Source organism: Phoenix dactylifera, chromosome 3 (assembly GCF_051530095.1).
Source record: "Phoenix dactylifera cultivar Ajwa chromosome 3, Ajwa_hap1_PhDact_Kaust_v1.1, whole genome shotgun sequence".
Classification (NCBI taxonomy): domain Eukaryota; kingdom Viridiplantae; phylum Streptophyta; class Magnoliopsida; order Arecales; family Arecaceae; genus Phoenix; species Phoenix dactylifera.
In genome coordinates, this window is record NC_143192.1 from 23,796,572 (window position 1) to 23,821,055 (window position 24,484).

The window sequence follows — 24,484 nt, forward strand, 5'->3', positions numbered from 1 at the left end:
CCAAGCAAGCTTGGGTACCCAAAATGAAAATATGAGGATGTAAACATAGGTGTGCCAAGATACCCATGGAACAAATGAAACTTAAAATATACTTATGAAAAGTAATTAACAAAAATAATAATGAAGTCAGTAATCCTTGCATCTTATCATTATTTTGCCTTAGTATTTGATTAAAATATGAATTGCAAGTATTGATCAATTTTGTGATATAGAAAATACTTTTATAATCAAATCACTTCATAGTATGCTCTACTCACTATTGGATAAGTTGCTAAATGATTAATCAATTTATTAAGAATAACTCTATGAATTCTCTATATGCTTGATTGAGAGTTTTTATCCATGGCATTATTGTTTATTGATCATAGATATGATAATGTGTACTTGGTATGCTTTTGAATATGTGCACTATGAATACCAAGATTAAAGAAACCATCTTTGGCATATAAAATCAACTCATGCTAGTATGTACTTAATCTCAAAAGACCTTGCCATTGGCTTACTTAGATTATCTTCTGAAAGGCCAAAGTTTGCTATGCATGTTAACTAAGGAAACAAACAAGAATCAATTTCTAAATCTAAAGATGTTGTTTCCATCACTAAGTTTTCAAAAGCTTACATTGGATTTGTTCTTGGCAAATAAAATTGAAATATTTTCTGTATTTGCTAAATCTTGTAAAAGTGTTTCAAATGATAAAGGTTTCCAAACTGTGAAGGTATCATGGCACAGTGTTGAAAACCAAAATCCTGATAAAGTTTATACAGAAATTAATTATTTCAGCACCAAGGACACCTTAAGTAAAATAGGGTTAATAGAATTCTTGAAGAAATGAAAAAGACAATTGTGTATGATAGTCATCTACTTAAATAATTTTTAAAAAGCTACCATCACTGCTTGTCATACATATGATTTCTATTAGATCTATTTTTTGATGAAAACTCCTTTTGATCTTCTGAAAAATGGAAAATGAACCATTGCATATCTTTCATAATTTTCAGTCATACACGTTATGCTTGATATATTCTTTTGAAAATAATGCCAAATCTGATAAAGATACTTCTATCTTTGGATATCATTCATCAAGCAATGCATATATAATATTCAATGAAAAGATCCTAGTTGTAGAAATATCAATTCATTTTATTCTTTATGAGACTAATGATCTTTCATCAAGTCACTAAAATCAGATTATATGTGTATATGTTAATCTTTTTGCTTGCATATAACAATCTAAAACTAAAACACCTTAAGAAGAATGAGCAAGATTATAATTGGTCAAGTTAAACTAAATCATTTTTTAAAAGAGAGAGAATTTGAAATCTTGCCGATAAAATCGGAAAACTTGTTAATAATTAGAACCAAATTGAGTTTTCAGAAATGCACTTAATGAAGAAAAATTGGTGACTACTAAAAGATTCAATCAAGAAAAGATGAATTAGATCTTGATGAAATCCTTGCATGATTAGAAGTAAAGATCACCATTATCATTTGCTTGCTTCATGAGCTTTATATTCTGTCAAATGAATGTGTAGAATGCACTCCTATGTGGTTATTTCATTAAAAAGGAGATCTATGTTAAATAACCACCATATTTGAAAACACTCATTACAAATATGTTAAAGCAATATATAATTTGGAACAAGCATTAAAAGCATAATATAAAAGCTTAAGTAACCTTTTTGATAGAAAGTAATAGTGATGAATCTATACATCAAAAAGAAGAATTTGTGATATCTTATTTGCTCAAAGTATGCATTGATGACATCATTTTTGGTTCTACTAATGAAGAGTTATATGAAGATTTTACTTAGCTCATGTAAGGTGAGTTTGAAATATGTATGATGAATGAATTAACATCTTCTCTCAAACTCCAAATTAAGACAAACAAGAAAGGGGATCTTCATTGACCAAAGTTAGTCCACAAGAAAACTCTCATAGAAGATTGGCATGAAGAAGGTATGTCTATGACCCCATCTTGTAGAATTTGAAAAGAATGAGCAAAGTTGATCTATTGTTTTAAAGCTGTATTGAAGCATGATAGAATAATTATTTTATCATACAGCTCGTAGACCAGATTGTATTCTCATTATGCTACCTTGTGCAGGACTTCAATCTAACTTTAATGAATCATATTTTATTGATAACAAATAAATCATTATCTGAATTTTGATAGAAACAATTGTTTAAGATAAGTTGATTAAAACTTAGCTAGCATGTCTTGTTGATAATTATCTTAAGCAAATAGAATCTAAGCTAAATTGATTCTAAAAACAAAAAAAAAATTTTTGATTTGACCTTGATGAATCTTCCTATTGCCTCACATGCTTGTCCTTGAACCATCTTGGTTAATGAAACTATCTCTTTAGTTCAAGTGACATGTGCTTGCTTTTATTTAGGCAATCTCTTGAGTAAAGCGATTCAACATTTGATTATTGTCATATCTTATATTGAGTCATCTAGTTAAGAAATATGTTGAATGAATATTTTGTATCTTAAAGAAACTAAAGACTTTCTTTCAAGAAAGAAAAGGAGTTTGTTAATAATGCAGGATCCTTGAGCAAGAAAATGAGAGATTTCAACTTGAAGGACACCTCCACATAAGATACAATAAACATTCACATGCAAACAAGAGAGAGGATCTTCTTCAGCCAAAAGTTCACACATAAGAAATCTAGTTTGGCTTGAAGAATATATAATGAATAGGTAATTTTAGATATCTTTCTCATAAATTAATTGAGCAAAGTCAATAACTTAAATCTTATTATGGCATGATTAAATTCTTTAATTATTAATTTTTGATATCATGTCTATATGTGTATTGACTGACTTATACTTTTAGAAACTGTTTCATGGTTTGCCCAAACTAAATTATTTCTTTGACTATATCATAACCATGAAATACACAAGTATATGCTTAAAATTTTGATGTAAAATAACTTGTGAGAAGTTATGAATCTATGAGCATAATGAAAATGTTGTTTGCATGATATATATATATATGATACATAAGATTAACTCTTTATTCTGCTCCTTCATGTAAATTACTTGAGAATAACAAAAAGAGAGAGAGATAAAGAAAAGAAAATGGATATTATTCAAGAGAAGTAAAATCTAAGTAAATGCAAATACTTCAATCTTAAGGAAAAGCAAAACAAACATAATATATTCGGCACATTTGTAAGACTTGTGTGAGCATTCTTTTGGAAGGGATAAAATCCATAATTAATTATACTTAAACAGGGAAAGTTTGAAGTAAACATTTTAATCTTTCTATATTGCTCATCATAGGGATGGTGCCAATGGGGAGGCTAGTGGTAGTACCCGGCACTATTTGACCCAACTATTCGGTGTAGGGCATATTAGGGACGGCACAAGAGGGAGGCTAGTGGTAGTACCTCGTGCCCCTTCCCAACTCCACCGGATAGGGAGCAAATAGAGTGTAGAGCATAAGAAAGTAAAAATGAAAGACAAAGTTAATGAAAGTATATAAGAAGAATCAAGTCATTTTGATTCTTGATATGCTTACTCTTAATATTCTAATGCATGACTTAACACATAATATATTTTGCATATGGCATGATGCTTTGAATTTTGGGTTCTCAATATTTTGTAATGCTCCATGCTTGGACAATTTGATTGAATGTTTGGAATACTACATAAAATTTTTTTTTGTTTGGTATTATTGAAAAGAAATTTCAGATTTGTCATTCACAATCATCATTAAAATCTGAAAGTTGAATAAATTTGTAAAAAGGAGAAGAGAAGGATATCTCTATTTAGGCAAAATGAATTGAGTTTGTTTTATCCTTCAACTTGATTAACTTTGGTATATAATGTGCTAACTCATACCAAAACTCAACATAAATACAAATATTCTGAATATGCTTGAAATATGTGTTTTCAATCGTAATGATTTAAGATGAGCTATAATGTGGACGATACATATCTCAAATTATGATTTTGAAAGCCTCTATTGAAAATCCTATGTAATTCAGAATCTGATTTTGTATAAAAGCTTAAACTCCATATAATTTCTAAATAAAGTCTTAATTTAAGAAAAACAGAATTAATTTTGATGCCTTGGTTGATTGCGCCGATACGCATCCGAAACATATCATTTCTTATCTTCAAAGTATACTAATATTGGTCTAAATGATGTGTCTGTCAATGATCTTGATTGCAAGCAAATATTTTTAAATATATGATTTTATTTTGATATTAAAAATATTTATTGTGATTCATGTATACATTGCTGAAAAACTGTGATTAAGAAATTGAGTTCTATAAATATACATACCTCAATGATCATGTTTTTCTCTCCTACATTCTTAAAGACTTCCATCAGAATATATATATATAGAGTGAATGATCTTAAAGCTAGAAATATTTCAGCTCACTCAAATGATTCTAAAAGAAAGAAAATGTAAATGCTTTTGAAAGAAACTGAGCTTCAAATGAATCATTTTCTGACTAATATTTCTATACATTTTCTCTAAGATTAGGAGAAAGCATAACTTGTTCTTAAAGAATTAAAAAGAGTGATTGCTATAAATTTTGAACAGTTCTAGATTACTCTACATTCTCGATATCATAGAATTTCAGGTTTATTCACGCTTGTCAGTAAAATCTGAAATTCAACAAAAAAAAAGAATGATTAAAGAGGAATGCATCTTTTGAGGGGGAGCTTTAGATTCTTATCCTAAAGTTACTTTAATGCATACCTTGATTTTTATGAACCTCCTTATATAGCAAGACTTGCTTTAATTATATAATAAGTTTATACCTTGAGATGAGTTCTATAAAGGAAGTCCTATCTCAAACCTTGAGTCTTATGAAAATAAGCTGAAACTTATAGAAAATATATTTTTGAGATTGACAATTTTATTGAACATTATCTTCAAATTCTAAACTTTTAAATGGAATGATCAATTAAGGGGGGAGAAAGAAAATTTTTTACGATACACCTTGAGGCTTGTTATTTGGTTAGTATGTCTTATGCATCAATCATGAACCAAATTGCAATTCAAATAGTTGATCTTAAGAGCCTCTAATCTAATGAAAAAGGGGGAGAATAACGTGTTGAATTTTCTTGAGTATCTCTTAGAAAATCTATTTTGGAATTCACTAGTGAGTCCTAATTAGCTTGCTCTTTAGAACTTCAATTTTGTGCCAATTCATATTTTTATATATGTATCAAATTGTGCTTATTTTCCAAAGGAATAAAAGAAAGTTTGTAAAAGAGCTCTAAGATGTATCAAAAACTGCATGAATTCATATTTTGGTATTTGTGCCCCAATGCTCTTATTATCATAAAAGAACTTTGAAGTCATTAAGAATTAATGATCCAACATGATGATATGTCTTTCAAGTATATAAGTTTTGATCTTTTACTCTGAAAATTAATTAAATTGCTCTCATGTTGATAAAATACTTAATAGATTGGGCAAAAGATCTTAAATGAACAAGCTTTCATACTTATTATTGAAGAGAGGTTAAATTTCCACTCGAACTTTCTTTGAATATCATTCGTGGTACTTCTTGAATTAACTTAAGAAAGATTCTACCTACACTTGATTAGAAAACTATCTGTGGTATCAAATTAGAAAACTTCTTGAAATCACATTCGATATGTTCTGCTCTAAAATTATCTTAATTGGCTCTGATCTATGCTCATTAATCTGATTCTAATATTATTGCCTTGAGTTATATGATTCATATCCTTGCAATAATTTGACATGCAAATCAGAGTACAATAAGGAAAAGAAATATTTGAGTATTCTTATCTTTGTGCTTAATGTTTCATTATCTTTTTGATGTTGTCAAAAAGGAGGAGAAATATCTAAGTATATGCTCATAATGCTTTGTGTTTTGTATTGAACACCAACTCAGCTTAAATTGAAATAGGTTGATTGTGTTAAGCTGATTAAATCTAAAGCATCATCATGAAGTATGTTTTAAATATATATGTTTTCTACTTCATGCAACTCAGCTATGTATTACATGTTTTCTACTTCATGCAACTCAGCTATGTATTACTTCTAGAAAACAATATCTTTTATATTGCATACACTCCAAGTTTTGTCATCATCAAAAAGGGGGAGACTGATGACCCAAAGATTGATTCAAAGATTGATTTTGATGATCACAAAACCTTGAAGTATAAATACTAATGTTTGTGTTGCAAGGAGAAAGATATTTATTTTGCAAGGAACATAGCAAGTTGGAAGAACACAAGAAGGCCTCCAAAGCTCTCAAGAAAAGTTGGAAGAAAGCTACAATTTATTGGCCCAAGTTTCAAGTTCAAAGAATTCAAGTTGAAGGAGCAAATTCAAAGAAAAATTCAAAAGAATAGTCCTCGAGTCGACTCCTGAAAGTTTAGAGTCGACTCTGGCACTCTAGAGTTTCAAGAAACAGTTCTCGAGTCGACTCTGATACTCTACGAGTCGACTCCGACTGAGAACAAACAAAAAGACAGAGAGTTGATTTTCAGCGCTACAGTGATCTCGAGTCGACTCCAACTTCAGCGGAGTCGACTCCCAGCTACAGTGCCGGCAGACTACTATTCACAGGTTGACTCTTGTTTCAGCCGAGTCGACTCCTACTTCAGCCGAGTCGACTCGAGCACGCTGGGAGGCATAACGGCTAGTTTTTTCTTGATTCCAACGGCTCTATTTTTGTCTCTAACGGCTAGATTTTTGTTGGAACTCCCTCTAAAGCTATAAAATCAAGAGGAGAGCTAGGGAAGAGGGTATGGAAGTGGGAGAGAACATTTAGGAAAGAGATTTCAAAGAGATTACAAGGAAAATCTCCCATAAACACAAAAGGGCCACTCAAAGTGAAATAGAGAGAAGAAGAGCATCCAAGTGCATCCCAAAGCTTCCTCTCCATCCGTGTGCTGCCTCGGTGATCCTCTACTTCGTGCCAAATCAGAAGAGGGTCAAGTAAAGAAGAAGCCGAGCTCCTTCATCTTCAAAACTCGTTTGAGGGCTTCTCTTTACTCTATTTGTTTATATTGTTATATTTGCTTGTTTAAGAAGCTTTGATTTGTTTTAAACTTTGTTTTTAATATCTTGTAACTTGATTCAATCAAGGGATTGAATCAAGGGGTTAAGGTTTGTTGGTGAGCCTTTGGGAAAAACCAACCGGGTTGATTGTGAACCCGGAAAACAATCATTGTAAGGTTGTGGTTGGTGAGCCTTTGGGAAAACCAACTGGGTTGGATTGTGAGCCCGTGAAAACAATCGGTAGGTTCTAGTCGGTGAGCCTGTGAAAACCGACCGAGTTCGTTGTGCGCTCGTAAAACAACAAGTTGGGTTGTGAGCTTGTAAAACAACCAACTGTAATCTGTAGGATTATAGTGAAATTCCCAAGAGGTCTTGGGGAGTGGATGTAGGTGCTGGGGTGCACCGAACCACTATATGTTTGTTGTGTTTGTAATGCTTCTTGTTATTGTCTAACTAACACACTTACTTACTTAGATAAATTGCTTGCTTAACTCTTATCCGCGCATCCTTTAGTTGCAAGCATATTCAATCAAGTCACATTCTATACATCAAACTGTTGCTAAGTTTAACTTTCACTGTGCATCTATACAACTTAGCATAATTAATCAAAAAGTGCTAGAAGTAGCTTAAAAGTTTTAAAAGACCCAATTCACCCCCCCTCTTGGGTTGTATCTACTGGGCAACAGACAAGCTAGCCCAAAAATATATTGATGAATTGTGCGCCTACATGGAGTGCCAGTGAGCATTGTATCTGATCGCGACCCCCGATTCGTATCCAGATTCTGGGGAAGCTTTCAGAGGGCTATGGGTACCGAATTGAGGCTTAGTACAGCATATCACCCCCAGACCGACGGTCAGTCAGAACGAACAATCCAAACTCTAGAAGACATGTTGAGAGCATGTACCATGGACCTAGGCGGAGGCTGGGACAACCACATACCTCTGGTAGAGTTTGCCTACAACAACAGTTACCATTCCAGCATCCAAATGGCACCGTATGAAGCTCTATATGGACGAAAATGTCGATCTCCTCTGCATTGGGATGATGTTGGAGAGCGAAAATTACTGGGTCCTGAATTGGTTCAAAATACTAGGGATAAGGTACCTCTGATAATGCGGAGATTACAGGCCGCTCAGGACAGACAGAAACGATGGGCTGACAAGGGCAGGAGGGAAGTGGGATTTTTGGAGGAGAACTTTGTCTTTCTAAAAATTTCTCCGTCGAGGGGTGTTACTCGATTTGGGCGGCATGGTAAGCTGAGTCCCCGCTACATCGGCCCATTCGAGGTTCTTGCCAAAGTAGGCAGGGTCGCCTACAAGCTGGCCTTACCTCCGGAGCTATCAGGCGTACATGACGTCTTTCACGTCTCTCTCCTACGCAGGTACATCCCAGATCCCAGCCATGTAATACAATATGAACCCCTGCAGATAAATGAAGACCTGACCTATGAGGAAGTCCCTCTACGCATCGTCGATAAGGAGCAGATTCTTCGGAGGCGAACCATACATTATGTCAAAATCCAGTGGACCAATCACACCGAACGGGAAGCTACTTGGGAACTTGAAGAGGAGATGCGTCAAAGTCACCCCCAACTCTTCCAAAATTGAGGTATGTTTAATTTCGAGGGCGAAATTTATTTTAAGGGGGGGAGGATGTAATGTCCTGGCCCACTACCAACTGGGCCCAATATTTTAAGGCCCAGTTACGGGGGGAGTGGGGCCCGATTTTACTGTAGGGGCAGTACTGAGAGGGGGCAACCGTGAAAGGGTTGCCACCTCCTGCTGAGAAGGGAAGTGACAGGGCCATAGCTGGCCGGCAGAGGGAGAGCCACCGCACGCCCTTAAGACAAGGGGGGCAGCTGGGAGCTCCTGGACCAGAGAATAGGGGAAGATGGGACATCACTGAGGGACCCTCACCCATGCAAAACTGGGGGCCGCCACCTCACCCCCTTGCTGGCAGCCGATTCCGGCGGGCCTGAGACAAGGGGGGGCAGCTGGAAGCCCCCGGAGCAAGGGGGAAGAGAGGATGGGACCTCTCAGAAGGGGGTCTCATCCCTTAAACAAAAGTATTTAAGCCCCAGTATTGTACCCTCTATTCCCTGACCCCTTAGAACACTAAGCTAGAGAGCCGAAGCCCTGGAGCCGAAGGCGATGAAGCCCTGAAGCTCTGAAGGAGGAGGGACTACTAGGAGGAGGTACTGCCCGACTGCAACCGACCAAAACCAGGTATGAACCCATGTTAACAAAATTTTAAAGAGTGGAGAAACCCCTCTGTGGGGTGTTCTCCCCTCTGTTTCAATAATGAAACCGAGGGGAGGAAACCGGCACCGAGGAGGGAGAAAGGCCAACAGGCCGCAGGCCGGGCCGGATCCACAGGCCGCGGGTCGGCCTGAGAACGGCCGCGGCCCAGGCTCGGGCCCGACGGTCACCCGGGCCGAGCCCATTTGGGCTCGGCCTGCAGATGAGCAAGGCACCGCAGCTTCGGCTGCGGCTACCCTAGGGCTCGGGGGGCAGCCCCGAGCCGCCGGTCAGGCCAAGCCGGCAACCGGCGTGACCACGAGGCCACCAGCCCCGGCCGGACCACTGCCTCCTCTCCGGCAAGAGGTGGTGGTGCCCGAGGGAAGGACCAAAGAAGAAAAGGAAGAAGGAAAGAAGAAAAGAAAGAAAAGAAAAGAAAAAAAAATAATGAAAATTTAAAAATGAACTCACCGGACCTTAAGGCTTCATCCCCTCCGGCCATGCCTTGCCGTGGACGGAGCGGGTGGAGGCTCTCGGGTATAGCCCGGATCCTGACCCATCTCCGAGCCTTTCCCCTCTCCGGCATCACTTCGGAGAGAGGAAGGGCCGGCCTTCCCTTCCGTCGGTGCACCGGGGGGAAACCCCGCCTCGGTCGGTGGATCGGGGGGAGCCTCGTCTCCCCGGTCGCCTGCGAGAGAAGAAGGGGAGGAGACGGAGGGTTCAGTGGGGACGAAGGGCCGGAAGCTAGGGTTCGGTGAAAACAAAGAAAAAAGAAAGAAAGACAAAGAGAGAAGGAGAGGGAAAGGTCGGAAGGAGGCATAGGCCGTGGATTCGGCCGGAGGAAAAGGAGGAGGCCGAGAAATCGGCCGGAACCCCCAGGACTTCTGGCGAGAACGAAGGAGAGAAGAGGGAGAAAGAGAGCCGGAGGAGAGAGGGAGGCAAGGGAGACGAAAAGGCGGAAGCCCCTGGAAGGGGGGAGAAAAACCCTGATGACGGGTTCGCGGGTCGGATCCGAATCCGAACCCGCAAACCGTTAAGCCCCAAAAAAAAAAAGGAAAAAGAAAAAGGAAACGGGTTTAGCCAAATTTGACTAAATCCGAGCCCAATCAAATTGGGCTAAGCCTGGACGAGCCAGACTATAAATTTAACCAAAATTAAGCCCAAATGGAATGAGGCCCAAACCCAATTCGGCTGGGATTGGTCCCAACAGACCAAATTAGTGGAAATAAGCCCAATTCAAGCCCAATGTGACTAATTTGGGGCCAAATTGACCCCAGATTAATCCTAACTCAGACCCAAATAGACCACAGTGACCCTAAACCCGGAATTAAACCCAATTAAGTTGGAGATTAAGCTTATTGACCAATTAGCAGGCCAATTAACCCATATGGACCCAATTAAAGCCCCAATACGGATGCATTAGACTTGGGCTATAGTTCGGGTAGGATCCAAACAAATAAAAAGGAAATAATTTGCTTATTATGATGTGATTTTAGGTGACTCAGGATTCGTCACCAGGACGTGAGAAACATGGGAGAGAGCGAATCACGGTAAGTAACCTGCTCTAATCTTTTATGGATCACGCATGAAATTTAACCTGTTATACTTGTACTGTAGGTCATGTACCCTAAATTATAAGCTATGAACGGTGAATGTATATGGCATGCTTTAGTTATACAAGTTATGATTATATGTGCTTTATGATTTCCATTATGCCTATGAAATAAGTAGATTACATTATATTCTAAGATATGGATTATGAATCATGTATATGAGTGGCATGCGTTAGCCATATAATTGGTGATTATGCTTATATCATGCTTATGTAGATTTCATGATGCATGTAGGATGAATGGAATTACATGTCATAATTTTCATTAACATGAGCATAAAGAATGATGATGAATTGCCTCTAGTTATTTGCACTGCTTGCAAGGGGTACCTAAGAGTTCTCGATGCTACGGGCCGAATGCAACTGAGCCGGCCTTGCCAGTGGCCGATAATGACTGAGCCAGCCCCGCCAGTGGCCGACTAATAACTGAGCAGGCCCCGCCAGTGACCGATAATGGATTCGCCGTAGCATCCATAAGGTACTACCTACAAGAAGTATTGTTTACGGACTCTTAAGAGCTACTGATCGAATGCAACTGAGCTGGCCTTGCCAGTGGCCGAGAATGACTGAGCCAGCCCCGCCAGTGGCCGCCTAATAACTGAGCGAGCCCCGCCAGTGGCCGATAACGACTTCGCAGTAGCATATGAGAGTATGACCACGGCATGCCGGCGGCACGATTTTCTTTATATATATATGCATATACAAGATTCCTTGCTAATGTAGGATACTGAATTATTTACTCAGCATGGATATTTTATCATGATGATTTATTAGATAGCATACATGTCAGCTTCTCAAACCCTGATAAGCATGGTTAGCATTTTTAGTTGATTCAACAAGATTATACAGGATTACTTACTGAGCCGTGTAGCTCATGTCTGTTCATTTACATTTTTTTTTCAGATCACCACCAGTGACAGCTGCTAGAAGCATTTTTCTTTTGCAACAGGGCTTCTTTATTTTTGGGATGATATGAATATACTTTTGTGTATATAAACTATGTAGAAGCTCTGTACCTTATAGATACCCTCTGTTGTAATGCACATATTTTGATATATGCAAGTTTGACTGCTTTTGACTACCCTGTTACCCATGTATGAGGCTGCGTGCTATTGTGGGCGGTAGTCGGCAATAGCACGGCCGTGTCACGGATCCGGGTCCGGGGCGTGACACATAACCTATGTGAACTAGGAGACACTGCAGCACGGACTATTGAGGCTAACTACAGGCCGATTGTGGTGTTTGTGATTAGATTTGAATGGAATTGAACTCTTAGCTTGACGAGGACATCAGGGCTTGAACGAGGAAGTATGTGAGGACCCGTGCGGGCATGTTTAGTCGCACATCGATTATTCGCTGGGTAAATCTTAGATACTTAAACAGGATCCAAGAACCCAAATAATACCTTCCGGTTAGCCATTTTGGGTGAGGTCCTAGGTTGTTATAATAAGCAAACAACTATACAAAATAACAAACAATTAACACAAATTAGAAGTAAACAACATCTTAAATATTGGCATTCTGACAGGATGTCAGGACCTCTTTCAACTGTTGCCATGAGTATTAAATGATAATTTTTTTTACAACAATCACAACAATATTGATCGGTCACTCAAATTGCATGCTTTATTATTCATGTTCATATTAGCAAGCAACTACAACAAATAATTTTTTGCGTGCATACACTTTTAAATATTAGAATTTGCGTGTATAGCCTCCCAAAATTGATATTTGTATGTACATTGTACACCCTCATCAAACACTTATTTTGTATGTATATCCTTCTTTTTTTTTTGTATGTACTCATGCCATCTAATGCCACTAAGAAGTTATCGGTTTAAAATTGAAATGACAAAAATACCCTTAATGGGTAAACATGCAAAAAAAACTTTTATAAGGGTATACATGCAAATAGCAATTTTGGAGGGTATTCATGCAATTTCATATATTTAGGGGGATATACACGCAAGAAAAATCTTTAGATTTGCATAAATACCCTTTTAAATATTGAAATTTGCATGAATGCTCTCCAAATCGATATTTACATGCATGCTCTCACAAAATACTATTTTTGTATGAATATCTTTAACTTAGCTATTTAGCTAATGTGATTAGCCAAAATTATATTTATTTAAATTAAAAATTAATTAAAATTATGAAAGTATCTATTATTTCGGAAGCAGGTAACAAATTAACAAATTTTACTGGAAACTAATATATCTACCTTCTTTGAGAAATTTTTCGATCTCTCTCGACCCTCTTTTTTACTTCTCCATCCCGAATCAAAACCATTCCCTCGACTTCCTTCTCCACCATAGACAGCCCTTCATTGTATTTTTTTTGTATATGAAAATAGTCAGATCTTGCCTTTAGCTTTATGAATTATATAAAAAAAAGTGTTGTAAGAGATTTGCAACATTTATCTTTTAGTGTATGAGATTTACAATGTTTATTTTTTAGAGTTGAAAATTTTTTTATGTGCAAGCTGGTGGCTGATTTGAAATTACTGTGACAAGATGGTCCCCATACACTAGATCTTTTCTTGTTCTAAAAAATTGAAGCTCCAGAAAAAAGTGACTTAAGGTACACAACGTAAGAGGTAGCCTTCTACCACATGGCCGTGGAGGTTGTTAATAAGTCTGAAGGGTTCGAAGTTCTTCAATGATTTTGCTTGAGGATGATTGATGTTGTTCTTCCACCTATGAGCATAGCAGTAGCAAAAAAGCTTGATCATTGTAATCTATCGTGAGCTTTTAAGAGATTCTAATCTTTTTCTACTTTCTAATACATACCCTCATATATGTATCTATAACAATAAATATTATAGTCTATGTTTCGATGAAATAAGATATAGTGGTTGTTATAAATGAAGAAAAATAAAATAAAATAATCCCATGATTAGTGAAAGAACTTTCATAATTTTTTTTATTATCTTAAATATCGAATCAATCTTTTTCTTAAGCAATATTTTTACAGAAAACATTGAGGAGCAGCGGCTAGACAAATCCTAGTGTTTTTTTTTAAGGAGGATATGTATGCAACCCAAACAATTAATATGGCATTGGAAGTAAACAACTGCTCAAATACTAGAAATTAAGATTAGTGTCAAGACCTACACAACTTATCCACTACTTCAACTTGCCTCACATAGTGTAATACCCAAGCCCTTTCGGGCCTGATATTGTATTAGGCCTAGTCCAATTGACCGGCTTGGGAAAACTTGAATTAGCTCAAGAAACCCATGTGGTCCAAACCAGAGAGGAAAGAAAAAAAAAAGATTTCTTTTGGCCCGGCATGTGCTCTGCATGTGCAAGGAGGCAGACTTGGGGTGCATATGTATCACACAAGTTGGGAAAAGGCAAACTCTCGTTGGGAGTCGCCTCTCTCCCTCGACTCCGATAGGAGTCCGACGCCAAGAAGGATTAAAGAGCTGGTTTTCAGCTCTATTTAAGTTGTCTAGCCTTCTTTTTGACCTCCACCACCCGGGCTCAGTCGCTAAGGTCAAAGATTTGCATGTGTTTTGTTCTTCTCTCAATCCCAACACCGTCCGCCGCACTAGTTCTTTGTGCCGCCTCGAGATCTCGTCAAAATCCAAAGACCTCAAATCTTCAAATTGACCTTGTTTCCATCCTCTTTATATTTTATATTTTTGGTTTCCAACCTGCTAATCGTCGGATTTTAGTTGAGAAGTGGGGGCTCTGCTTCGGTTTCCCTATTTTAGTTTCATTGCGGCCCCTTTTCTTCCTTTTATGGCCATCTTCGTCACTGTTGCCTATCGCCGAAGCCCTTGTCCAGTCTCTCAAGATAGCTCATGGCCATGGTCGAAGCCTCAATTGTCAGAAGTCGTGGATCTTAGGATTAGGACCGAAGCTCCTATTTTAGTTGATTTTTTTGGTTGATTCTTCACCACCGGCTATCTGTTGGCGCTAGCCATCGTCCATGGTGGCGACCATCGGGCCTCAAACTAGTAGTCATCACCCTCAAGCTTCCTTTCCCCCTGTTGGAGAGAAAGGCTATGTTTCCTCACTTTCTCTCTTTTCTCTCTCTTCCCCTCTCTCTCTCTTCCCCTCTCTCTCTCTACACTGCCTCTCATGTTTCATTGGACGTTAGAAAAGAGCTTTTCCTCAGTGACCTTGATCGATGTTGGCAAAGGGGTTCTGACCCTTAGTCGCCAAGCAATGTCCCAACCTCCACCTTGGCCCTTATCGAGCATTGCTAGATTTAATCATCCTTAATTTCTATTGAGCCACCTGTACCCTGGTCCGACCATGATTGGATGAGATTATCATGATCGAACCGACCAGGATGTCGAACACTCCCACTTGCCAGCCCCGTAAGGGTGCTGGGACTTAAAATTTTTATTCTTAAAATAATAATGGATAAATTTTGATAAAAATATAATTTTGGAATATTAGACTCCAAGGAAGATTTTCAAAATTAATTAGATCTATCAGTTGATTTCACTTGCAAGGTAGCATAACCTTTTTTCTAGATTTATCGGCAAAGATTATAAATTATTATATTTAATGACTCAAAGTTGTATTTAAGAATCATGAATTTCGTGCAAGGTACGTTATTATTAAATATATATTATTTTGAAGTATTATATGATGCATGATCGAAAGCATAGTTTTTGTTATGGATTATCCTTGATTGAATTTGATATGACATGGCTTTATGTATTTTGTTGAATTGGATCATGAAATATATTTTGTAAAAAAAAAAAAGTTTTGATTTCGAGATAGATTTGGGCTTTCAGCACAACTATGTTAAGGACCTTTCCAGTGAGGATTAAATGTTGGCACTTGACTAGTCCTGAAGAGTTTATACTGCAAGAAGATGAGCGGCATTACCGCAAGCAGATATGTAAATTCGAAAGACTTCGCCGCAAGAAGATATGCGGCACAGCGCAAGAAGATGCGTTGGTATGATGACCCTGCCACAGAAAAAATATAGTCATAGCCCATGGCTGATGAGAGGAACTTGATGTTTTGAAAGAAATTGGTTTCATGAATGAAAATTTAAATTTTGAGAAAGATCGAATTTGGAATGCATGATGTTTTGATAATGCTGCATATTTAGAATTGATTTTTATACTGATGTAATTCTTATTCTTATTTCAGTAAAATTATTATTTGTCTTATTGCTTGATTTATCTAACTAGATGTTCATTGCTTACTGAGTTGTCTAGTTCATTATTCGATACCTTACTATTTTTATAAATTCTGAGAACTAGCTTGGCTTGGGGTTTCACTAGGCAAGAGTGGCTTGAGGTAGAATTTTGATATCTTTATTTTAATTAGGATCATATTAAAGTTTGATGTAAGACTTTAAAATATTGTTCGTTTTTGTGAGACATTAAATTTTGGTTTTAGTTATTTAAACTAAAGTTGAATATTGGTTATTTAAATTTGGTTGCTTTATGATATTGTGATGAAATGCCTTGCATGTCTGTAGGAAGAGTTCCCTATGAGTATAGGGTAATTACCACAACCTTAACTCACAATTTCGGATCAGAGGCGTGACACAGTACCAAAAAAGCCCTAAAAGGTAGCCCAAAACTGACCAGCCTATACTGAAGAGGTCTGCTTAGACTCTAACGACTTAAGATGTGTGAACAAGGGCTTGTTAAAGTCTAGGCTACCGCCTTCAAAACATTTGAGGGACTTCACACAACGATATATTTGCATTTTGTCTTCACATATATTATGCTCAAAACATATATACAAATAGGCATGGGTTGTACGTAAGGTTCACCGTCTCAATACTGGACTCTGTACTGGTGCCACACTAACATAATGTCGGTATGGTACGGTAAGAAATTTTTTGGCATATCGAGTGTCGATAAACCACCCGTACCGGATACCGGTACCAAACTGGTATGGTAATGTATGCCTCGTACTGCCCGGTTCAGGCCGGTACAGCATACCTTGGTTGTACGTATACAAATTACAATAATGAGATAGGGGGGAGGTGGTTTCTTACCCAAGTTCTTATGGTTCTCCTATAGAAGCTTCAGAATTCCAAATTTTCTAACTACATTCATGATGCCGGTCGAGACATACTCATAATGACACCAATGACGAGGTTTCCACGATAGGCTGCTATCTTTGGAGTTTAATCTTAGATTTTAATGCACGAGTCCTCATCAACAATGAATTTCCATGTATGAGAAATCTACAATACATTAAATTTTCTTTTGATAGCATGGACATGTGGTTTGCTTTTGTTTTAGAATTTTTATGGGCTATTCTAATCATATAATGTGGTGTTTAAGTTTTTTCCAACAATGAGACCTAGTGGTTTAGGTAGACCGAACCGGACTAAACCTTCCGATTCAGCCTGTACCGAGACCAAGAGCAGCAGTTCTGGTGGTCATGGATCTGCTGGCCAGAAAAAAAGTAGAGGATATGAGACCACCGTTTATGAGACAGTCGCAGAGTGGTCTTCGAATCACCGTGAATTCAAGTTTACGCATGCTATACATGATAGGGACTACGATATACGATCTGGTAAAGCCCACGAAGATCCGATTGCATATAGGAGATGGACTTCTCGAGGTCATTCACGAGGATACGATGCAGTAGCAGATGATATCACACATGTAGTAGGATCCATAGATATCTAATTCCAAGTCGTATACTGGATCTTATTACTTGCAGCCATGGACAGCCTATGGCCCATACGGATAGAAATATGGATATGGTGCGTTAGAGACATCTTCTGATAACTATTATCCTACGTAGTCCGGAGCATCTTATGGATCGGATTTTTGCTGTCGGCTTATTTGGATGGACTCTTTCACAACCATTTTATCAACCAGAGGACACCTCTCAAAATCAGAACTTCAGCAAGAGATCTGAGAGTGCTTATAATCCGGAGCGCGTTTTTTATAAGATGAATATAAAAGACTACAACACCGCTTGGTTAGAGAGATTGGCTGATCTGCTTTCTGACTATGCTAATAATCCGGATATCTATAAGTGGCATCGCCACTCGATGAGATTTTAGATAACAATGTGTATATTTAAATATATATAATTGATTGTATTATTTTATATTTTTTGCCTCACTACTTGATTGGAGGATATTTCATGCTGCTTTTTGTAGCATGCAACATCTCACTAATCATTTTATATTTTGTATCATTTTAAAACAATAAAATGCATCATTTAGGTTCAACCAAAGTCATGAAAACATCAAAAAAATAAAAAAAATAAAAAAACATTAAATTAGACTTAAAATCATTGAAAATATTGAAAAAGATTGATTATCAATTAATTAAAGTACGGTACCGAACAGGTACCGTACTGACCCATCTGCTGACCGGTACGGATTCCGGTACCGGTTCGACAGACCTTGAGAAAATCTAAGCAATTTAAATTTTTATGCCCACTTTGGGTTCTCAAGTGGTGTCCAGATTTGTAAACCTAACTAAATTTCAGACTGAACTTGCCAAAGGAAAAACAATGTTAGGCCCACTTGTCCTAGCCCAAAATTTTGTAGCTTATATATCTTTTATTATATCAAGTACTATATTATTATATATTACATGGCTTTTACTATAAAATTCAAAATTTCTATCAACAAGCCTCCCAATAAACCCCTTTTTACCATCTTAGTTCCATGCTTCTCACCTCTGCACCATTAACTTCACCCGCATCTCTCCTCCCTATCCTCCCCCAAGTGGAATGGCACCAAAGGTACCCCTCCATTGTCTCTATTGGATGATCATTACCAATAATACATGATTATGCTCTTCAATATCACCAAGTGCCATGATACCTGATCAACATTAAATCCCCCCTCTCTCTTTCTCTATCTCTCTCTCCTCTAATGCCGTTACTAACCATCTCATTCCATCATTGCCGACACAGTGCCATCAACCAAGAAGACCCCTCTCTCTCTCTCTCTCTCTCTCTCTCTCTCTCTCTCTCTCTCTTATCTATTTGTCTATCTCTATCTTTCCCCACCAAAGGTATCCCTCCATTGTCTCTATTGGATGATCATTACCAATAACACATGATTATGCTCTTCAATATCACCAACAAGTGCCATGATACATGATCAACATTAAATTCCCCCCCTCTCTTTCTCTATCTCTCTCTCATCTAATGCCGTTACTAACCATCTCATTCCATCATTGCCGACACAGTGCCATCAACCAGGAAGACCCCTCTCTCTCTCTCTTATCTATTTGTCTGTCTCTATCTTTCCCCACTTGCTCTCGAGGTTGCCAATTGGGGATTTTGCTGCCTAATAGGGTGATTAGATCAAGCCAAATCCAACACAAGTTTGGGATGTAGAAGCCCTGCAAACTCAGGTTGAAACCTTTAGGCTTCATGCCAGCCAGGCATAGGCCAGCTAGTTCATGCCTTCACATTAAGCTCAAGCATGGACCATATGATGTAGCTCTAGTTGAAATTTTGGGTGCAAAAACATAAATCTGTTGCTTCTTTAGGCTTCAGATCTAAAATAATTTTGGACTAGATTCCTAATCAATCACTTGTGACGAAACAAATCACCAATATAATCTTCTGCCTGACATTAGTTTGAGGTGTGCAAACAGACCTCCATGTTGTATAAGTATGAATTCATGTCCAATATTCATTATCATCTTGAAATTGATGCAGATTAGCCTTTCCTTCCACCAATTGCCAACATTTTGGATCATCTGCTGTTATAGCAATTGAATGTAGATCTAGTTGGAATTTTGGCTACAAAATATGAATCTACTGTAGATTAGGGTTGCGATCTAAATTAGATCTGGATTAATTTTTTAAAAAACCATTTGTGATAAAAAAAAGTCACCATAAAAAAAACAAGGTCAAGATTTCAGCACAAAAATGCCGAAAAGAAGCCCTATCTTGTCACAGCAATGAAGAAACTAAGTTAAAATGAGAGAAAGGCGAAGAATAGAGGGAAAAGAAAGACAAAAGAATGAAGGAAAAATGAGGTATGTGACCATTTTATATTCTTAAGTAAGCTCCTAATATTATTTCCATAACCACCTAACAACGAGCTATCGAACCCACTATCTATCATTGAAAATGCTTTTTCATGCCAATTATGCAGATATGAAAAGTTCATCAGGCCCAAAACTGCTGATTTGGGGTGTTACATGGACTGAGCATGTATAAAGGCCTTAGGTCCGGGCACACAGAAAGCCAACAAGCCTCTACGTGTGAGAAATATTATTTCCTCTCCTTGGATTCCCACTCTTTCTATACTTCTCGGTAGCTAAAGGAATCCTTGGGTCACACCTCCACGTGATCGTACTCATGATAGAAGGATTTGGGCTAAGCCAGGTTTTTTGTACCTTGGGGATGATATCACCCTGTACTTGCACGAGAGGGTGAAATTTGTTCTTAGGACAATGTTCTCTACACCCCTCAATTCCAAACACGCCTTATTTTTCCTTATTATAATATCAATTTTGCCTAGGTTTTTAGAATTATTTATTTGATGTGCAAATATTAAAAATAGATTTCCAACAGCTAATCCAACTAACTTATGTTTCTAGCTTTTCGAGTAGAGAAGAAATGGACTTTAACTTCTATGGTTTTCAAGGAAGGGAGGTTATAGATAGGGGTGGCAATCATGTCGGGTCGGTTTGTATACGAGTCGGGTTGTACACGGGTTGGGTCGTATACATGTCAGGTTGTACACAGGTCGGTGAAATGTTGTTCCGGCCAAAATATCCTAAACCTGAACCTGAGCTATTTATTAAACAGGTGAAGGTTTGAATCTTGCACCTATCATGTTTAAATAGGTAACCTGACCTAACCTGTTTAACCTATTTAATGAATAAGTCAAAAGAGTCTATAAACTCTTTGAATAACTCTTAAATCAAAGAGTTAAATCAACCTTTCTATTAAGCCTATGGACACACATCATTAACATAAAAAATAAAGATGTTAAGGTTATGACCATTCCCTTACAAGAAAACAAACAAACAAAAACGGAACATAATCCCACATCTGATAATGAGAGAGGAGAACACATTTACTTAGCTAATCTTAACTCTAAAACATTATTCAAAAAAAGAAAAGAAAAAAAAATAGAAGAGGTTGGTAGCATTAAGTACTTCTGATACATAAACAAATATCTAGAAAAGCAAAAAATCTACACAAGTAGGAGTAGAAAAAGAGTCATGAACAAAGTTTCGACCAAAACTTAATCAGGCTATCCAAATCAACGTACGCCATCTTTGTACTAGGCCCTGTACTGGCACCGGGTATTACTACATTGGTACGCCCAATATGAGGGCAGATTTGGCATACCGAGTGTCAGCATGCGGTACGTCCTCTGTAGTGTATTGGTGCCAAAACAATATGGCATACCTTGATTTAGATATTTATCTATTAAAACAAAATCTCAAATCTCTAAACGTCGTATTTCATACTTTTCAATAATATCCAAGAAGAGGTAGTAAAATCTTGAGACAAGTAGAGTAAAGAAAGACCAAGAATTGCGCCGAGATAAAATCATAATCCAACCAACCTAACTTACCTTTGCTGGCCATGCAGGAACTTCCTTGACCTTTGCCAGAACCAAATCCCCCAACTTAAACTAGTCCTTCACCTTGCTCCGGTCCCCACCTTTCCTGCACCATGTAGGGCTTGAGAAGAAGGCGGTGGCAGCAGCGATAGAGGGTTGGGAGCTGAGATCTAGATGTGGATGACGACTGGGAGGGCTCAGAAAGAAGGCGGTAGGGATGGATGAGATCGGGGGTTGATGGCTAGGATCTTGGTGTCATGAGGCAGCATGGGTCATTAATTGGTGCTTGAAGGTTGGGATCTTGAGGTGCCCAGTGGTCAGAAGGGCCCAAGTCCCCGCTCATCACTTCTTCGAACAAGAAAGAAGGTAGAGAGAAGACATTGTCGGTCAGTCGATGGTTGGAGGTAGGGATCATAAGGTCGCTTGTGGTCAAAAGGGCCCAAGTCACCACTCTTCGCTTCTTCGAACAAGAAACAAGGTAGAGAAAGGGCATCATCATTGATCGAGGGTTGAGAGGTTGGGATCTTCAGGTGGCCAGCGGTCGGAAGGGCCCAAATCGCTGCACGATTGTGAAGAATAGAAAGGGGTTGCTCGCTGCTCGAAACTCTCTAGAAAATAATAAAAAGTGAAGTGAAATGCTAGTCCCTAACTGGTTTAATACCCTAAATGAGGTCTCAAGACTCGGGACTCGACCACTGTAGATAATGTGAGTAAACAGGTTAAACAAATTAAACGGGTCAAGAGTTTAGAATCCAAACCCAGCCTGTTAATTGAACAGTTTAATAGGGTAGACTTGTTTATGACCGGAACCTGTTTAGCGCGATCCAGACCTGTTAACGGGTCGGGTCATCTATTGCCACCCCTAGTTATTGCAACAAGGTGACTTGTTATTATGGTGGGGCTTATTTGGTTTTTGCTTTATGAAATCACATTATGGTGATGTGAAAAATATGAGAATATTCATTCTCTATGATTATAAAATACAAGGCAAAAGGAACTTGGCTTTAAGCAAATGCACACTACAAGGAGAAAGAGAAGTAATAGTTGTTCCTTTCTTTTAAACTCTTGCGAGGGCCTCACTTGCATAATTGTAGAGGCCCAGCTGTGCGAGTAGTAGTTCACTTCGGTAACGGCTTGAAAGTCAGGCTGCAATTTAGCTTTTCTTAGTGGAAGCAGAGTAGGAGGTCCATGTTTGATACTAACAACTTCAGGGTAAGATGATATGCATGTTGATGTAGAAAGAATGAATTTTTTTCCCGTTTGGTATGTGCAGGTATGTAGCCCAATAGTAGCACTTAATCTTTTTGCTATTAGGGCCTTCATTTCAACTTTTTCTCTGTTTTCTCCTCTTTGTTCTAGCACCCAAAAGAAAGAACCTTGTTTTGCTATTGCAATCTAACAACAAGGTATTCGACTATGTGATATCTCTCTAGCAAGAACTATCAAAGGTGCTTTTGTGTACCAGGTCTCTGCATTCTTGTGATGGTACCAGAACTTACTACAACATAAATTGTAAGTTCAGGAAGCAGGAAACAAAATTTTAAATTTATCCTTCAATTTGACCGCTTTACTTATCCAATCATAACCAGAGAAAGGCTACTGGTTTTACAAAACATCAGGCATATAGTGCTAAAAATAGATAATATATCATGCCAATAAAAATCAACAGAATGAAGAAGCTTTTCTTACTTTCAGAATCAGCAAGTGGGTTGTCAACAATGAGCGGAGGCTTCGTAGCTGAATCCACAGCAAGGTAAGGTTCAGGTACCCAATTCACACTCTTATGCTCTCGAACTAACTTCTTTTCTTGGCTTGGATCGATCCTCTTAGTGTCCGCTTCCTCTGTAACCTCCAAAACAACCCTGGTGGCAGCCTGTCGATTCCCATACCCAGTCAAACCCGGCTTCCTGGACTGCACTCCGCCGGCCTTCCCCCCGCGGTGCGACGTGGGGCTCGCAATCCACTTCTGGGCATCATCCCACTTTGAAGGTGCTGGCTTCGAGAACGGCAGCATAAGCGCAGACCGGTGCAGCGCTCGGTCCGCCTTCTGGAACTCGAAGCCCGATGACCCGCTCTCAGACTCAAATGCATCATCCTGCTCCAACCGAATCCTTGGGCCGGCCAGCGATCTATGAATACTCACCGCCTCCATCGAAGTAGAGCATTCCGGATGCGAGCTCACCATGTCTACATCCCTGCAGCTCTCCACAGCACTTGCACCTGCCAAAATTCACCACATTTCTCTCAAGAAAATAGCAAATTTAAGCCTGAATTCATCTCAAACACAAAGAAAAGGAGGAAACTTACGTCTATCTTCGATCTCAGGGGGGTCGACTCTCAAAGAGAACCTGGCCTCCAGCTCCTCCTCCTCCTCCTTCCGCTTCTTCTCCACTCCAGGAAGCATCGCTCGCAGCTTCCCAGGGGAAAACCCACGGCCCTGAACCAAAAAATTTGCATCAAAATCTCATCGATCCAATGTTTCCCATCAGATCAACATCTATTACCCGCTCCATATCCAGTCTTTTTCACGCTTTAATCATTGCAAAAAAAAGGCAGGGATCTAATCGGAGGAAAAGCAGAATAAGACGAAAATTGCAGCAAAATCGAAGCAAGGGAGGGAGATAGGGAGGGTCCCAGAGGACCAGCTTTCCCGTGGGAATCTCTGAGAGGGAAGAGAAGAGTTCAGAGAGACAGAAACGGGCGGGGGGGTACCTGAGGGGGAAATGGCTTTTCGATTCTTTCGTAGTCCATCGGAGGTGGGGAACGAAATAAACGGAATTGGGGAAGGAGGAGGAGACGGGGAACGAGGAGGAGACGGGGAATGGGGGAGAGGGTGGCCCGCCTCTGGCCGCTTGCAGTGCCGCCCTGGTTCGGCGGTCAAATCTTAGACGTAAATCGTAAGGAAGCTGAGGCGAGTGGTCCGGCTTTCGGACAAGCGAAGTGAGCGGTTGAAGGTAAATGGAGTTGGCATTGAGTCGAATTGCGAGGTTGCCACTAACGTCAACAACTAGTGATTTCAGATATATTTATGTGGATACACTTTTTATTGGGTGTAAATTATGCTAATATTACTATTTTGCTGTCGTTGTTTGCCAAATCAAAACTCAAAAGCATGTGTAAATTATTACT

At 38.7% G+C, this 24,484-nt stretch overlaps 1 protein-coding gene across 5 annotated transcripts in view; it reads right to left on the bottom strand.

The window, feature by feature from the left end:
* Nucleotides 1-24,279, bottom strand: part of LOC103723115 (uncharacterized) — a 53,693-nt gene extending 29,414 nt beyond the window's left edge. For 3 of the 5 annotated variants that reach the window (XR_016399799.1, XM_088717918.2, XM_039121512.3), the window contains exons 1-3: nt 24,068-24,279; nt 23,663-23,792; nt 23,045-23,575 (exon numbers count right to left, since the gene is read on the bottom strand). Coding sequence is in view for 3 of the 5 variants with exons in the window: in XM_088717918.2 (XP_088574044.2) it covers nt 23,045-23,575; nt 23,663-23,792; nt 24,068-24,106 (700 nt within the window). In the remaining 2 variants the exon portion in view is untranslated. Of the gene's footprint in view, nt 1-23,044; nt 23,592-23,662; nt 23,793-23,859; nt 24,046-24,067 lie in introns of those variants that run through there. The other 2 variants (XM_088717919.2, XR_016399798.1) reach the window with 2 other exon arrangements.
* Between the last annotated feature and the right edge of the window lie 205 nt (nt 24,280-24,484).